The 19379-nt window shown below is 38.0% G+C and overlaps 2 protein-coding genes across 2 annotated transcripts in view; one reads left to right on the top strand and one right to left on the bottom strand.

Annotated features, from left to right (window-relative positions):
* The window catches only part of LOC134744097 (protein C10-like), a 195779-nt gene that overhangs the window by 66768 nt on the left and 109632 nt on the right, over positions 1-19379 (bottom strand). The window lies entirely within an intron of this gene.
* LOC134743980 (peroxidasin homolog) lies at positions 11563-17419 on the top strand. Its single transcript, XM_063677612.1, has 10 exons — positions 11563-11732; positions 12370-12709; positions 12971-13190; positions 13351-13528; positions 13817-13944; positions 14161-14343; positions 14470-14797; positions 14929-15060; positions 15187-16956; positions 17216-17419. Exons 1-10 carry the CDS (start codon positions 11563-11565, stop codon positions 17370-17372), a joined length of 3606 nt encoding a protein of 1201 aa, XP_063533682.1. The 3' UTR covers positions 17373-17419.

Here is a 19379-nt window from a genome sequence, read left to right as displayed (position 1 = left end):
TGTAAGACTTCAACCTCTGTCATTAAGGCGTTCATGTAATGATCTGATATTTTTATTTAAAATAATAAATAATCTTGTAGATGCCCCTGAACTTCTACATAATATAGGTTTTCGAGTGCCTCGTAGAACAGAACGTGGTTGTCGGAGCAAAATGCTGTTCAGTGTTGGGACATGTCGCACTAAATATGCACAGCAATCATATATTAAACGCGCATGCAGGTTGTATAATGAAAAGTGTATGAACGCGGATATATTTGGCAGTTCGTTAGGGTTATTTAAGAAGAAAGTTTATTCTCTATTAAATTAGTATTAAAGCTAGGTTAAGTTATCTCATTATTTGTTAATTTCACTGTTGTCTCAGATAGCATTTCATAGTATTAAGTTTTATTAAAAATTTACATACAGGAAACTATAGGTCTACATTGTAATAAATTCTAGCTGTCAGCTTATTCACCTACATGTTTTATAAGACTGTTTGTTTCTAAATAAAAAAAATAAAAAAAGACTTACCTTTTAACTGCATCTACGAGAAGTTAATTAATTCTTATCTAAGACCGTTTCGTAAAAAAATATCTATTTAAAACTTTTATAATCTACAGATTTCAAGAAACTAGGTACCATATTGTACCTATGTAAATACATTCAGGGCAAACAAATCTTGTAGGTACAGTGAAGTGTAAAAATATGGGCCCACATACAAGTTACTCAATAATATGTCCTTAATTCGCCGACATAAGAGCTATGAAACGATAGGGGATAGTACTGCAATGTTCTGCCACCAGAGTGCAGGACTAGCCTTTTTAGTAAACCATAGAGTAACTTATACATACTGTACCTTTAACAGGTTTTTGACAAGTTTTCAGAGATAAGGCGGGCGAAGGGGATACAGAGGACCTACCGAGAAAAGCGAATCCGAAAATTCGCTGTCTGCCTCTTTATCGCTCGAATATGCAAGAGTGACAGAGATGTTAGATAAAGAGATTTTCTTGTTTCACGATAGACCCCCAGATTGTGGTAGTGGCGCCCCCTACGCAGAGTTTCGCGTAATATTCCCTATTGAAACATATTTTTGAGTAAGATGTGTGTAAATTTAAAAACCTAATATTTAATAGGTAGACCCAAATCCATCCATAACACACACTTTTTGAAAAAGGCGTGCTACCTTTTGGGTTTTAATCCGTTTCCAATTAGGTATAGTTAAGGTACCTACCTCTAAAAAATTACGACAATATCTTCAGACGTAGGTCTGTATAACAACACATAATACATATAATATAGGTCATAGGGGTATGTCCAAAATAACAATTCTTTAATGCAGATCCAGATACACGACGGGCGATATTATCTTTTAAAAGCAATCTCTACCAAACAAGCTTTGGGTAGCAGAGTAGCGGACAGGGGTCGGTATAACTACCGCCATGGCATTTTTAACATCGAGTAAGAGCATTTTCTCATTTTCCGACCCGATATCGGATGTCGGATAAGACTACAAAAAAGTAAAATAAATATAAAATATTGTTTGTTGTTTAAAAGAAGCGTTAATGCAAATATGGTCTTGATGTCATAGAGTATTCTCTAGCATTAATAGCAGTCTTTCTCCGAGGGTCATCCGATATTAGGATCGGATCATGTGGAAACGCTCTGAAGGTCACATTACGTCCAAAAGCACCCCAGGGCAAATAATTTCATATTACAACACGCACAACAAAGCGCGCCATATTATCGAACCTGCGCCGGAGTCGAAAGTGGTTTCACTTTCTCTGCGCTCGGCGAATTATCATGCGTGCGTTTATCATATTAATTTTCATGTGGTTACGTAAGGGAACTGGTTAAATTTAAACTGGTCAGCTTTCAAAATTTTGTTGGTTTTCTCGTTGGTTATTTAACCTCTCGAATGCCGGAACCTGGATCCGCGCAGTAATAGACCTGTACCAATAACTTCTGAGGTTATAAGAATATTAATGTTGCTTATTTTTTATATATAGTTTCCAGACCATATACTAAACCTAAAAATAATATTTTGTGTCATCCTAGGTATTTGCTTAGGTAGAAATTTAGGTATTTCTTTTTTCAATCAGCATTCTGTAAAAAAAATATTCGAGACGAAATTCTTTGTTTCCCTGTAAAGGCAAAGTGGCTTCCGACGTACACACGCATTTTGTGTCATTTTCATCCACGGGTATAATGGCATTTAATAAATACCTAATATTGATCCTAAAACGCCTAAAAAAATATTAGAGTCGGTAAGTGAAGTGTTGTACTTTACAGAACATTGTTATATGTTATTCAAACAAATCTGTGTCAAATTCATCCACCGCTTTTATTTAAAAAAATTTTTTTTCTAATTAACACCCTGTATCTGCCACAAAAAAAAATTCATGTTATTAAGTTTACGTCTACAATATTATAATACCACATTGAGACATCATTCATAATTTGGGTCATTTTGATCCACGGTTTTTTTACTATCTGGCAAAATAAAACTCAATTGAGCAAGAAGGGCGTGCGCGGGGAAGGGTACCTACGCGGGTGGGGTGCTTATTATACTTGCCGCAATATCAGCTGGCGACTGAGATCTTAATACTATCTCCTTTACCCTTGTTAAGACCAACCAAGAGATGGCATTATGAGCTGTCTCGCCACTTAGTTTTGCGATACAGTGTATTTATTTCATTCGTAAGCATAATTACATTGTCTTAATCTTACCGTAGTAGGTATATAAATATAATTAAAAATAAACTGTAGGCTGCACTCCTCATACTGACCAACATTTGTGACGTTCCTAATCAAAAGGTACCACTTTCTCTGACAGGTTATTTGTATAAAGATATAATCAAATTTCGTCTTTATGGTAAACGACAAAGTGGTACCTACCTTTTGATTGAGAATGTCACAACAGCGACTTAAAAATTACTTTTGTTTCGATTTTTAGTAGACTTTTTAAGTTTATTTTAAGACGCAATTTATTGTGATTTTTGTTATGTTTAAGCGTGGCAAGCAACATTAATTACATTGATGATGATGTTCATTAAATACAATATTTTTTCATACTATACTGAACTGTCACCCTATACATGAGAATGAACAGCGCCCTCTTGACAATGATCATATATTACTGGTCAGGCTTTAATATGTGTCATAATTTAGTAAAGTCCCCTTTGTGGATTCTAAGTTTCCGAGTTACAGCAGTTTAGTGAAAGCGTTTTTTTTTAAATATAAATTAAGGGTTGAATAAAGAGGAAAGAAAATTTGATTATTTTTGCGCTACGACGCACGGTTTAGGAGATACAGCCCTATAAAGTTTTTTTTATTGTTTTTTTCTTTTTTACATTGTGTTTTTTGTATATTACTTTGAGGTTTCATAAAGGGGAACGAAAATTTAATTATTTTTGCGCTACGACGCATGGTTTAGGAGATCAAGCCCTATTAAAAAAAAACTATTTTTTTTGCGTTTTTTTTTGTATAAATTAATGGTTACATAAAGGGGACCGAAAAGTTGATTATTTTTGCGCTACGACGCACGCTTTAGGAGATACAGCCCTATATAGATTTTTTTCTTTTTCTTTTTTACGTTTCTAAATCTTAATTAAGGGCTTCTTAAGGGGAACGAAAATTTGATTATTTTTCGCTACCATGCACGGTTTAGGAGATACATCCCTAAAGTTTTTTTTGTTGTTTTTTTTTCTTTTTTTTGTCATTGCGTTTTTTGTTATTATTTTGGGGTTTCATAAAAGGGAACGAAAATTTTATTATTTTTGCGCTACGACGCACGGTTTAGGAGATACAGCCCTAAAATGATTTTTTTCTCTTTCTTTTTTGCGTTTTTAAATCTTAATTAGGGGCTTCTTAAAGGGGAACGGATATTGATTATTTTTGCGCTACGATGCACGGTTTAGGAGATACAGCCCTATAAAGTTTTTTTGTTATTATTTTTTTCTTTCTTTTTCTTGTGTTTTTGTATATTATTTAGGGGCTTCATAAAGGGGAACGAAAATTTTATTATTTTTGCGCTACAACGCATGGTTTAGGAGATACAGCCCTATAAAGATTTTTTTTTTAAATTTTGCGTTTTTTTTAAATATAAATTATGGGTTGCATAAAGGGGAACGAAAATTTTATTGTTTTTGCGGTACCACGCACGGTTTAGGAGATACAGCTCTATAAAGTTTTTTTTCCTGGTTTTTTTTTTTTGTTTTTTTTTTAAAGTATTAATTACGGGTTTCTGAAAGGGGTTTTTTAAATTATTTTTGCGCTACGACGCATGGTTTAAGAGATACAGCCCTATAAAGATTTTTTTATTGTTTTTTTTTTCTTTTTTTCTTTTTTACATTGTGTTTTTTGTATATTACTTTGGGGTTTCATAAAGGGGAACGAAAATTTTATTATTTTTGCGGTACCACGCACGGTTTAGGAGATACAGCTCTATAAAGTTTTTTTTCCTGGTGTTTTTTTTGTTTTTTTTTTAAAGTATTAATTACGGGTTTCTTAAAGAGGTTTTTTAAATTATTTTTGCGCTACGACGCATGGTTTAAGAGATACAGCCCTATAAAGATTTTTTTATTGTTTTTTTTTTTTCTTTTTTTCTTTTTTACATTGTGTTTTTTGTATATTACTTTCGGGTTTCATAAAGGGGAACGAAAATTTTATTATTTTTGCGGTACCACGCACGGTTTAGGAGATACAGCTCTATAAAGTTTTTTTTCCTGGTTTTTTTTTTTTTTTAAAGTATTAATTACGGGTTTCTTAAAGGGGTTTTTTAAATTATTTTTGCGCTACGACGCATGGTTTAAGAGATACAGCCCTATGTTTTTTTTTAATTTTGCGTTTTTTTTTTAAATATAAATTATGGGTTGCATAAAGGGGAAAGAAAATTTTATTATTTTTGCGCTACGACGCATGGTTTAGAAGATACAGCCCTATAAAGATTTTTTTTTAAAATTTTGCGTTTTTTTAAATATAAATTATGGGTTGCATAAAGGGGAACGAAAATTTTATTGTTTTTGCGGTACCACACACGGTTTAGGAGATACAGCTCTATAAAGTTTTTTTTCCTGGTTTTTTTTTGTTTTTTTTTTTTAAGTATTAATTACGGGTTTCTTAAAGGGCTTTTTTTAAATTATTTTTGCGCTACGACGCATGGTTTAAGAGATACAGCCCTATAATGATTTTTTTTTTAAATTTTGCGTTTTTTTTTTAAATATAAATTATGGGTTGCATAAAGGGGAACGAAAATTTTATTATTTTTGCGCCACCACGTACGGTTTAGGAGATATTATATTCGTTCAAAATTTCGCGCCGACCTCGAAATTCGAATAAATATGATGAACAAACCGACCAAAACAAACAATGCGCTGTCGCCATTCCGTGCGCTAGCGACTGGTCGCTGCATGCATCACTCCCGCCCGCTCCACTGACCCCCATCCCCACCGCATCATCTATCCATCACGCCGCGTGAGTGAAGTGAAAGAACGAACGCTGGCTCACTCACTTCATTGCAGTGCTTGGCTTGACTAGTTTTTTTATGTGATAGTCAGCAAACGAGCAGACGAGCCGGCTGATGGGAAGCAGTCATCGTCGCCCATGGACATAAGCAACAACACAGGAGCCCTTAAGCATTGCCGACCCTTGAGAACCCTAAATACCCGCTTCTTGAAGAATCCCATGTCGAAGCGCAAAGGAAATACCTCAGGAGGCAACTCATTCCACATTTTGCACGTTCTGGGAAGAAACGAGCGAGATGCCCGCTTATTCTTGGTGTGCCATGTGTCTAAGAAGTGAGGATGAGTTTTGCTCCTTTGGCGGGAGGTGCGTGCGGTGATAGAAACGAGACGATGACACCAGATCAAAAAGTTCTTCGGAACATTCCCCATTGTACAGTAAGTTCGGGATCGCCGACAATACGAACTGCCCGCCGTTGGATGGAGTCAAGGGGAAGGAGCTGGTATTGTGGAGCGCCAGACCAGTGATGAGATGAGAACAGTACTCCATATGAGGTCGAACCTGCACTTTATATAACAAAAGTCGGTGACCCGGTGTGAAGTACTGTTTGGCTCTGTTTTTTGGAGGCCAGTTTGGCTTTTTGTTCCAGATGACTACGAAACTGGACTTCGTTCGTAATGTCGACACCAAGTATCGCGATACTTTTAGCCGTGGTAAGGGGAATGCCCTGAAACTTTGGCGCCGTGACAAATGGGGTTTTTTTTGGCGGAAAACGCGCAGACTTGTGTCTTACTAGGGTTGAACTGGACGAGGTTACGTCTACCTCATTTGGAGACCTATTCAAGGGACGTCTCGATCTCAGACACAAGTCGCATCCTGCACTCCGACACCTGCTCAGGGGGGGGCGTTTGCACGACCTGTATAACAGCTATCACCAGTGCTGTCATCCGCATAGCAATGAATATTGTTAGTAAATAACATATCATTGATATGCAGAACGAACAGGGTAGGCGATATTGTATTGGGAACAAAAAAAAATGTTTCCTTAGCTTGCAGGGTTGGCGCGGTCACTTTTAAGCATTCCAGCTACAAGTACACCCAGTGAAAGGGTGTTTTCTGTAGCTGGGATGGTTTTGACTGCTAAGCGATCGCGCTTAAATCCGGCAAAGGTGAACAAAATATTTTTTATTCACGATAATTACAACCACTGTAGCTGTACTGTAAACAATTTTTAGTCAGTGATTGATGGAGATAAGAAATAAATGTTTATTCCTAGCATAGTTATGTTTTTTTTTAATTATTCCTCCTAAAAAATGTCCTCACGCCGGCGACGCCGCGCCGCGCCGGGTTCAAAACCCAGCGCGCCGCCGCTGGGTTTTTTGGCTGCGGCGTGGATCTCTAATATATAGCTATAATAGCTCTATAAAGTTTTTTTTCCTGTTTTTTTTTTAAGTTTTAATTAAGGGTTTCTTAAAGGGGAACGAAAATTTGATTATTTTTGTGCTACGATGCACGGTTTAGGAGATGCAGCCCTATAAAGATTTTTTTTGTTGTTTTTTTTTTCATTGTGTTTTTTGTATATTATTTTGGGGTTCCGTAAAGGGGAACGAAAATTTTGTTCTTTTTGCGCTACCACGCACGGTTTAGGAGATATAGCTCTATAAAGATTTTTTCCTGTTTTTTTTTGTTTTTTTTAAAGTATTAATTAAGGGATCCTTAAAGGGGAACGAAAAATTGATTATTTTTGCGCTACGATGCACGATTTAGGATATGCAGCCCTATAAAGATTTTTTTTTGTTTTTTTTTTCATTGGGTTTTTTTGTATATTACTTTGGGGTTCCGTAAAGGGGAACGAAAATTTTATTATTTTTGCGCTACGACGCACGGTTTAGGAGATACAGCCCTAAAATGATTTTTTTTCCACTTTCTTTTTTGCGTTTTTCAATCTTAATTAGGGGTTTCTTAAAGGGATTTTTTTTAATTATTTTTGCGCTACGATGCACGGTGTAGGAGATACAGCCCTATAAAGTTTTTTTGTTATTTTTTTTTCTTTTTTTTCATTGTGTTTTTATTATATTACTTTGGGGCTTCATAAAGGGGAACGAAATTTTTATTATTTTTGCGCCACCACGCACGGTTTAGGAGATATTATATCTATATATATAGCTATAATAGCTCTATAAAGTTTTTTTCCTGGTTTTTTTAAAAGTTTTAATTAAGGATTTCTTAAGGGGAACGAAAATTTGATTATTTTTGTGCTACGATGCACGGTTTAGGAGATGCAGCCCTATAAAGATTTTTTCCTCTTTTTTTTTCTTTTTTGCGTTTTTAAATCTTAATTAGGGGCTTCTTAAAGGGGAGCGAAAATTTGATTATTTTTGCGCTACGATGCACGATATAGGAGATACAGCTAATACAGCCCTATAAAGATTTTGTTTCTTTTTTTTTTCATTGTATTTTTCATGTATTACTTTTGGGTTACATAAGGGGGAACGAAAATTTTATTATTTTTGCGCTACGACGCATGGTTTAGGAGATACAGTCCTATATTTTTTTTTACAATGCATGTGCTCGAAAAGTGCGTTTCCTACGGAGCCATATCGTGCGGAAAGTACTGCTTTTCCGCACTAGTGCTTTTTGTTTTCAATTTTTTTTTACAGTACATATGGTGCTACTTTCTCGCACTAGTGCGGAAAAGAGCACTTACCGTGCATATGTCGAAAGTTTAAAGGGCCATATGTACTGTAAAACGTACGATACACGTGCGAATAGGTAATTCGCAACTCGTGTCGATTTAAAACACTCCTTTTAATAATTAAACTTATTTGCCATGACATGTTTTTTTATTTACTCGCACAATGCATAGTAAAACATTGTATGATACACGTGCGTAAAGATGATTTCCGCACTTGTTGCATAAATAGCAATTTTTTTTATCAAAGAATGAAAGAAAGTCACGGTATTAATAACCAAATTTTACTTTAGTGGTACCTTTTCCCTATCACTGTCACAAATGTATGTGGCGTTCACGTAAACGCGATATTTTTAAGATTTCCCTGCGCAATGTTGCCAGCTCGCTCGCAAATCAAACATGTACTTACAGTTCTTTTGCATAATGGTGACATTGTACAATATCTATGAGTTTTAAATAGGTAAAAGATAATTCGACGCATTCTTTGCTTGCTTGTTGCTTGTTGTTGTGTTGTTTGCGTAACTTCTTTAAATAAGTTGCGTTAATTTGGCGCACAGGCGAAGTAAACATGCGTTGCGTACGGCAAGGTCACGCCGCGGCCCCACCCTGCACGGCCTCCGTTGCCCATTCAGACCGCCCGCTAGCTTCGTTTGAACGCAAATAATATTTTTGTAATATTTGTTTATGCAGTGGATGAAAGTGACACAAATTCATACATCTTATTTATCCCGCATTTCAAATTAATAAGATGTAAACTCTAATATCTTTAATATTCTTTTGTAACGGTGACAGCCTGTTACAACAAAATCATCAAATATCTTATGAAGCTATGCCTTAATAAGACACAAAATCATTTAATGGACCTATTTAAACGATTAAATTCGACCTAAGTAATTTTTTTTAACTCTAATTTTTTTTTGTGTCTTTTAGAATATTATGACATAGTATCAGATTGCAGTGGACGTAATTGACACAAACTATGTTTTCACACTAAAAACACTATCCTAAATGCAACACAGTTACATGTTTTCTCTCGAATATTTTTTTCTCCAAGATAATTCAAAATAAAAAATAATTACCACAAAATAACAAATTACTAGAAAAGCAAATTATATATATGACACAAAACAAAATGTAAGATTTACATCTTAACAAAGTATTCATAAGCGAAAACAGAATTGACTTTAATATTTTTATAACCTAGGGGTCAAAATATAGCCAGCGGTACAGGTCTATAAGTATTGAAATATAATTGGTCACGTGTCAGAACCATATTTCACGAGGTCTGGCGTAAGTCAGGGGAGCAATTTGGGCCCCTTAGAGTTCATTTTAATGATAAATGACCTTCCTGACGTTGTTAAAGATTCTATTTGTCTACTCTTTGCTGATGACCTCAAGCTTGTCCGCAGAGTTAATGACAGCTCTGATTGTATTAAATTACAAGAGGACATACACCGAGTGGTCAAATGGAGTCAAACGTATAGGTTAAATTTCAACGTGTCAAAGTGCGCCATTGTCTCATTCACCAGATCTCGGAATCCACTTTGCTACCAATATGTGTTAGGAGAGTCACCGATGCAGCGCGTCAGCGAAGTGAAGGACTTAGGGGTGCTGCTGAAGTCCGACCTCACCTTTCGAGACCATATTGTTTCAGTATGTAAGAAGGCTTTCCGAAATCTGGGGTTTGTAATGAGGCAGGCTCATGGGTTTACTAATATTAACGCGATACGTGTCTTGTACGAGGCAATAGTCAGGAGTCACTTGGAGGGTAATGCGGCAATCTGGAGTCCACACGAGTCAAAATATAGGTTAATGTTGGAACGCATCCAAAATAAATTTATTAGATTTATATATTTAAAATTATACGGAGTATACCCTTTTTATCCGTTAAAGTATCCTACGTTGTTCGTGTTAGGAATGGTAGGATACAATAAACTAGAAGTTAGAAGGGAGCTGGGGCTAGCTTCATATATATTTAAGTTGGTGCGGGGAAAGTTGTGCAACCCTGGAGTCCTGGCAGAGGTGCGTTTGAACGTACCAGATCGGTATGTGTAGCGGCGGCGGCGGCCGAGCCTGCTGGCCGAGCCGCTCGCTCGAACACAACTCCTTCGCCAGGCCCCCTTTACGCGCGCAATTCGGATCCTTAATAGAGTAGCGATCGAGTTAGATTTGTTCTCTGAACGAATTCACAAGGGCTACGCTTTACGTATTGTGCTACTGTAATCTGTAAGCTAATGTATTGTACCTATTTTTTGTGTCAATTTCCATACTGTCGAATTAGGATTTCCTGTAATTGATGGTTGTGTGTATGTAAATAAATAATAAAAAATAATAATAAAAATAAATAATAATTAGTGTTCAATATATACCTAATAACGTCGATCCGCGTTCCGGCATTCTAGAGGTTAAGGAATGTTATTGTTGTACTACTATAGTCACTGAATGTGAATGGTAGGGCATCTTTACTAATTCTTTGCGCGATATGGCGCTTACAACTGCGTATACAATTTTGCGCACAAGTAGGTACTACACCAGTCATAATAACATAGCACCTACTGGTTTTAACACTTTTACAACAGTTTTTACACAAAGTTCCAGTCTTGGTACTTTATTATCTAGTGAGGAGACTAGGCAGTGCTTGTCTGAAAAATCATCAATTATTTCTCTAATTACCTTTTCTAACATTTAGACACTATTTTAAAATAGATTACCGACCGACACTAATCAGCGGCAAAACTGAAACTTTGTGTCATTATTTTTGACCGTAATCACTGTAGCGTTGATTCTCTCATTATATTATAAGCTAATTTGGCATTCTCGTGAAACCGCGAGATCTTCCAATTATTATATTTTTAAGTATAATTCGCTTTCCTAACACACTTTCCGACTTCCTCGTCAGATTGTCGTAAGCATATTTTAACAACTGATGTGTTGAGTTTTCACTCTCGTTACAAGCTTATGGTAATTTGAAAAGTTTTGGCCCACACACATAATTTTGTCTAGAATAGGTCGCTTCGAATAGGTTATCTATTTAATGCAATAAAGTATTAAATTTATAGGAGTGAGAGTGGGCCGGATTCGACTGTGACATTCATGAATACAATATTGGGAATCCAATATAGTAGGTAGCGAGGTAGCTGACCACTGCTGCTGAGTAGAATATGTATTAAAATTAAGAAAAAAACATGTTGGATCAGTTGGATCAGAAGAGCGTATTTACATTTTATCCGCAATAATAATCGCCAGGACAACAACTTTAAAAATCTTGTAAGCTCAATAAGTTTACACTCAAAGCGCATTCTCTCGTTGCCTGGGCGCATCAGCTAGCGCCTACATGTAACTCAGTTTTCTTATCACCTTCCCAAGATTCAAGTTTTAAATCTGAATTTGCTTGCATCGAGATTTCTGCAAAAAACAGGGCACATGTTGTCATGTGCCAGCTTTTCCAAATTAGTGTATTGTATCTTGTCCGCAGCGGTGATGGCCTGGAGAGCCGCACGGAGGACCCTCAGTTCCCAGCTGCCAGCGCGCTGCGGCAGTCGCCGCTGCTGCAGCACTGCCCCCTGCGGGGAGCGCCCAAGTGCCCTCCTGCCTCTAAGAGGTACCTATATGTTGACTTTTTTAAGTGGACTTAGACTTCGGTGACCATCGTAGGTCGACTACGGTCATCCACTTATTTTACTGACAATTCTTTAACCTTAAAGACAGGGTTTACTGATGATCAGATAAAAGTGTTAACAGGCACTACTTTTTTGTGGGAGAGCTAACATCTTGGACAACACAGGCAAGTTCGTGGAACTTTACTACGCGCCACCCTTAATTTCTATTTACAACCCGTAGATGGTATTTTAAAACTTTGACTTCCGCGCGTTTCGCACCCCCCAAATGTAGGGTGATTTGAAGACGTGACCATGTTATGTGACGTGAGCACTAAGGCCAACATTCATAAGAACAACATCTTAAGCATTCAGCGGTCATTGCTATACGGCATCGAACAAAAACCTGAAATTCGCAATTACAACTCTACCGCATTAGGCAACAGAACTTTTACTCCAACGGTAAACTTTGTTAACATCTTTCGTGTTATCGATCTGTAAGCCTTGTGGTCTCAACACAATAGATTTGTAACAATGGTGTCACCGCGCTCTAACGACACTTGACTACAAACATTTATATAGCAAATCAGTTATTCAATCAGAAACGTTCATTGTCACAATACAATTAACATTATTTTCTAGGTACCGAACACATGATGGCACCTGCAACAATGTGAACCGCCCAAGATGGGGTTCCACTATGACCCCTGTCCAGCGTTTCCTTCCCCCCTCTTACTCCGACGGTATCCAAGCGCCTCGCCGTTCGGTTTTCGGCTCAGCTCTACCCTCAGCCAGAGAGATCAGTTCCACTGTCCATGAAGACCAGCATGTGGAAACCCCGGGTATAACGCATCTGCTGATGCAGTGGGGACAGTTCTTGGACCATGATGTGACATCATCGTCGCAGTCGCGAGGGTTCAACGGCTCGGTTCCGCGGTGTTGTAAAGATGGTGGGCGGGACTTCGTTCCCCGAGAGTTCTTGGTGAGTTTTTGGTAATTTAGTGTTTTTAGACATCTGTTTAAGTCCTGAAGGGATGACTTAAGACAAAACACCTTCTCTCTCCTCTATTGAGAAACTCCGACAATTCTTTTAGCTTCTTTTAGTGTCATTTTTACCTATTGACGAGGAATAACATTTAACTATTCAATTAAAATGTTATTATAACAGTTTAAATTATAACTTGTTCAGTGTTCATCCCTGCCAAAACGTTCGACATATTAAAACTTTTAATTTTTGTAACAGCACCCCGAATGCATGCCCATCGAAGTTCCCCCCTCCGATCCATTCTATGGACCAAAGGGAGTGAGATGCCTGGACTTCGTCCGGTCGTCCCCCGCACCCCGCGACGACTGTGCCCTGGGCTGGCGCGAGCAGATGAACCAAGTGTCGGCTTATATAGACGGGTCGCCGCTCTACGCCAGCTCGGCGCGACAGTCGGACAAACTGAGGCTGTTTAGAAACGGTACGGCAACATCACGATTCAACTTGATCCACAATCTTGCAAAAGTTATCAAACCCCTGTCATATCTGCCTGTTAACAGTTTCAGATATATAATTCCAAAGCTTGTATGGAGATTGACAAAACTCTCTGCAAGTTGATCATCTTTTCATTTTCTCTCCAGGAATGCTCCAGTACGGACGCGTTCAGAACCGACGTCCGCTGCTTCCCCCCGAGAGACGAGACGAGCTTTGCCGCGGCGGCGCCGTCTCCTCGGACTGCTTCAAGTCAGGAGACGCCAGAGTCAACGAGCATCCTGGACTGGTCGCCGCTCACATTGTGTGGCTTAGGCAGCATAATAGGTAACATCATAAGATATTTCTTTTGCCAGTCTTACATAACTTTCAAAATAATCCAATTAAAATGGAATCAGGCAATTGTGATCTCTTCCATACTGATAATACTGATATATGTGCATATTTTGGAAAAAACGGTTATTTTTGAATATCAGATCTAACAGGCGGCAAGTTCTAAAGCTGTTCAGAATAACTTGATGTCACTAATATCATACAAAACCAAACCCTACCCTTTCCAGATTATTTCAGTTCACTTTCCTACTTCAGATTGTTACCAAATCACTTTTTATATAGGATGGCGCAAGAACTGGCGCATCTAAACCCTCACTGGAGCGATGAGAAAGTATACCAGGAGACGCGGAAGATTGTCGGCGCCATGATCCAGCATATCACCTACAGAGAATTCCTGCCAATCGTATTAGGTCAGCCATTACCAACATTTTCACAGCAACATTATAAGTTGGATGTGTTTCTACAGCACCCTTTTCTTTCTTTGCTACTTTGAAGATGACGACTGACTGACCGTACCATTTTCTCATTTTCTCGGCCTGTCTTAACTTTACTAATGCCAAAAGTGGATATTTACACTGCTGCTAGCTAAAAGTTTTCTTGTTCTAATTACATTTTCTTGTATTCAGGTCAAGAAGTGATGCGTCTGTTCGACCTGGAACCCTTAAAGAAGGGCTACTACAAGGGCTACAGCCCGAAAATCAACCCAAGCCCTGCGAGCTCATTCAGCTCGGCTGCCTTTCGATTCGGTCATAGCCTGGTGCAGCCATCCATGGTGCGGTACGACCGGTTTCACAGGCCTATGCAAAACAGTAAGTTTTGGTTTAAATCTGCTTTTTTCTTCCATTAACCCTTTGCGTTCAGGCTAATGAACCATCTAAATGGACATGACATTGTCCATAACCTTCAAGAACTAAGTGTCAAATGCCTCTTCACAGACGTCTCTCTCCACGACGAACTCACCAACCCCTCCAACATCTGGAGCATGGGCGCCGTCGACCGCCTCCTCCTCGGCATGGTGAACCAGCCAATCCAGAAACGCGACGAGTTCATCACAGAAGAACTGACCAACCACCTTTTCCAAACGCCCTCTTTTGACTTTGGAATGGATCTGGCCGCTATCAATATTCAAAGGGGGAGAGACCACGGAATAGCACCTTATACAGCTTGGCGGGAACCGTGTGGACTGTCGCCTATAAATGAGTTTGAGGACTTGTTTAGAGTGATGTCGCCGCGTGCTGTGAGGAGATTGCAGAGTCTATACAGGTAGAAATCTGTTTACTACCCTCGTAAATATTTATAATTTTTAGGGTTCATCTTTAAGTCGTCATAAGAATAAATAAATAAACTTTCTTAGTAGTTCCTTTCCCAATCTAAGTATTGAGTTGTTGTTTCAGGCACGTGGATGACATTGACCTGTTTACGGCAGGCATGTCTGAAAGGCCGGTGGTGGGAGGGCTGGTGGGCCCTACATTTGCCTGCATTATCGCTCAACAGTTTTCGAACCTTCGAAAAGGAGATCGATTTTGGTAAGTTTATAGCTGAATCAGTACTGTATTTTGGTTGTGAGTCAGTAGAAAGAACATAGCTTCATTATTCACCGTTATGATCACCGGTTACAAAATACGTATATTTAAAAGTGTATGTTGTTTTAGGTATGAGAACGGAGGATTCGAATCGTCTTTAACACCAGCACAATTACAGCAGATACGTAGGATATCGTTTGCCCAAATCCTGTGTCGTACCCTAGACACTATAGACAGCATTCAACCTTTCGTATTCCTTTCTGCAGACAACACTGACAACGATCGGATATCCTGCCTTAACGGCTTACTGAACAACTTTGATTTATCGCCATGGACTGACGTTAACTCAAGCAATGATATTAGTAAATCAGACGATGTAAGCACTGAGCGACCAAAGAGAAAGACTACTACAACTACCAAACGATCTACAACAAAACACTTTACCACAAAAAAGCCCCAAAAATTTACTGCTACTAGTAAAACTCCTCAAAAGAAACCAGTTCCTGTTGGAAATAATACTCATAATGCGGCTAGACCGAAACCTACACATAGACCTAATAAAACTGACAGCATTAATGACAAAAGCGCAACATTGACTGACAAAGATGTGATAACGACAACTGAACAGACTGTACAAAAGATAGACGACAAACTTGACTTTAAAAATAAAAGTCTAAGATATGAAGAAGCTGACGCGCGACGCAATAACAATAAACCTACAAAACAATACGGGAATGACTATGACGATGACGAGGAAGTACATAGTGTACAATCTGTAGTTATAAATAACTTGCAACATAAGCGACCCTACAACAGACCAGTAATAGCTGTGACTGAAAACATTGATAAATATACTTACTTAATAAATTACGTGCCTAGACCCACACAGTCTTGGCGAGGCACGACAAGAAGAACGACGACAAGACGACTAACAACAAGACGGACGCACGACCGAGACGTAGTGAAAGTGACTTATCAGTCTTATGATGACACGTACGGTCGACCCAACAAACCGTATTACTACAACAGATACGACGACAGACATGACAATTACAATAGACAAGACGACAAAAATGACAACTACGACAAACAAGACAACAATAATGACAATTACAATAGACAAGACGATAATAAGGACGATTACAATATTAGACTTGAAGGCAAAGAGGAGGATTATAGCAACAGACAAAACAGACCTAATACGAAAGAAAATAATTTCTCTTCTGCTAGGTCAAATGACAAATTACAGACATCTACTACGAAAACTGACGCAACTATTGACAAAATCTCCGTTGCTGACAATATTAAACTGACGACTGTAAATCCATACAAGCTAGTAACATTTGGTTATGTAGGTACATACAAAGGAGACACGACAAATGACAAAGAGACAAAAACTGACTCTACTGAGACAATTAGACACGAAGTAATAAGTAAAGACTTCTCGACTTATGAAGACGACAGACTAGATACGGACGAAAAGAAAAACATGAAACTGTCGACATTTTTCCATTACGAGACTGCGACTAAACCTTACAACAATTTGAGACCGACAAGACGTTACGATGAGGATCAAATACCTGACTACTCAAAGACGAACAGCAAATATTACTTCGTTAGGAACGTTTTACGAAAATATCCAGACTCAACTTTTACAGACAAAGCTGCTGACGAGACTAAAAAGAAGGAAATATTAAAAGAAAACTATAACAGCCCAGGGCAACCAGTGCCTGTGATAATAGAGGAAAGATCGTCGGCTGACAAACTGGCGCTGCTGGAAGAGGCAGAGGAAAAGTCGGCGATCCCAGATCCCGAGAGACTGAGGGTGAAGATCACCAAGCCATCGAGTCCTGCTAAGACACCGTCGGTGGCTTTTCAAGTGATACCCAGTGAAAACAAGTAAGTGGCACACTATCTAAAATTACAACCCAAAACATATTAATGAAGCACGCTATAATTCCTTCGATTTTACGTTCTCTCTCTCTCTGCTTTTTAACTTCTATCTATCTATAGTGTTCGCGAGTGTTATGGCTATCCGATCTATACCTAGTTATGGTTCGATTTTAATAAATTATATGTCATTGGATTCGTAATGTCTAATCTTCCACGACCACAAATTTCTTTTAACAAAATATAAAATTACGTGTTTTTGTTTCAGTCCGTCTCAATGGGCGACATATGCAGAGAAAGACTTGCCCGAGGGTCTGCCGCACCGCATGCCACCGATGAAAATCGACCCGTACGCATTAAAGGAGATCCCCAGACCTTTCAACTTCGGGAACTTAAGGAGGCGACATTCTGGAAAGAACCACTAAGCCAAACTTTACTTAATTATCCCCTTATTCTTAAACTTTACAGGCCTTTATTAGGTTTTTTGTGTCCACGTCAAAATGTCAGACTTAGACAAACAATTAGTAGCTAATTGAGGCTTAGCGCATGTTAATCATGATGTTACTCAAACAAGCTGTAAAATTTTATTGTAAATAGGTAGAAAAGCGTGCTTAACTTTGTTGACAATGAGATTAGTTATAAACGACAGACAGATGATAAGACTTAAGAAAATAAGTAAACAGTTGTAGGTAACTTGCAAACATTGAAGATGAAGACATTAGAAATACGTATGTTAATGTAATAACGGCGACACTCCATGAGAAATTATTCAATGTTCCATAAAACTTGGTTTTAGTAAGGTTATATTATAGACATTATAGTCAAGGAATTTGATTTCTGTGCCACTTTTTGGATTGCCACAGTGACATTCAAAGTCGGGAGGGATTCATAATGTCACTGAGATAAGGTACGAAGCAAATTCCTTGACCGAATATCTAATACATTCTTATTAAACACGATCTTTTCGGACATGTGACATGACTGCCGTGACAAAAGTTGAGCAATCAACTACCACGTCGGCAAGGACAACAAATACAGGGAGTGAATGATGCTCAAGACATTCGTGACATGAATTACAATGACGGACGTGACGGGCAGACAGGTGTATGACTAAACTGTTTTAAATGTTAGATATTACTTAATGACAGCAGACAGGAGCAAACTGACGCAACAAACTATATATTTCCAAATCACTGTATAAAGTGTATAATTCATAAAATTTGAAATTTAAAATTTTTAAAAGGGCTATAGGATAATGAATAAAAACAAACTAAAACAACTTGGGACTATAAAATACTTGACTGACATATAATAATACTATATCAAAGTATCTAATACTTCATGAAAGTGAATTTAAATTATTTTTGATTGGACGTTTGAATGACTAATAACTAAACCATATGGAAATGGGGCTGAAACATGACTGACTGATGGACAACTTACGGAATTGGTCTATAATAAACAAAATAATAACTTTGTGACCAACACTAAACATCTTATTAACGGGAATTTGAACAGTCTAGGCTGGATCGAATTTAACTTCACCAAAATGACTGAAAGTAGCATAACTGGCAAATTACTGACTGAATTTAATGACTGACCGACAAATCAATATCGAAGCTGACCGATTATGACAATAAGTAGGTACATGACTCAACTAACAATGGAAACTGACCCTTCGGTAAACTTATGAGAATGACGAATGACTAAGGCTAGTTAGTCCTAGGACTAGACTCAGGTAGCTGGAATGACTGAAAATTCAAACGAATTGTGACTGAATAATGAAACTAGCCGACAGACATTTAACGAAACCGTACCAGTAATGATCAAGTAAACTATTATTTGACACAAAATACTGGATGACTCGACTATTATGTTTATGCCAATAATCTGAACTGATTGACATAACTCACTCACAGAATAGACTAGCACGTATACATACTGAAGTGACTTACCGATCTATTCGTTATGGGAAAGGACATGACTAAGAAAAAAAAAAGAACATATTGTAACGGACAACATTAGTAAACGATTGAAAATAAGAAGTATTACTGAAGACCTGACGGAAACAAGACAATAAGACAACTCGACTGTAACGACAAGTGTTATATGACAATTGGACATAATCTGACTGACGCGGCTCACAACCAAAAACTGATAATTTCGACCTAACTCGTTTTTACTAGAGTGTACTTTAAATGACTGACCATAAGTTTGACTAATATAGACCGAAATGAACGACTAAATGGAACTGAAAGAGATATAGACTGGACAGTATCATTGAAACTACAGGGTGCCTAGCCAAGATGCCAATCGTTTGCGCTACGACAACGAAATGCTATCTGTCTCGCTATCGCACTAAGATGTAAGAGTGATAGAAAGACAGAAAGAGTTTCGTTGTCGTAGTAAATGCAAATGATTGGCATCTTGGC

This window comes from Cydia strobilella, chromosome 9, assembly GCF_947568885.1.
Source record: "Cydia strobilella chromosome 9, ilCydStro3.1, whole genome shotgun sequence".
NCBI classification, from domain to species: Eukaryota; Metazoa; Arthropoda; class Insecta; order Lepidoptera; family Tortricidae; genus Cydia; species Cydia strobilella.
This window is presented reverse-complemented; position numbering and strand designations above follow the sequence as displayed.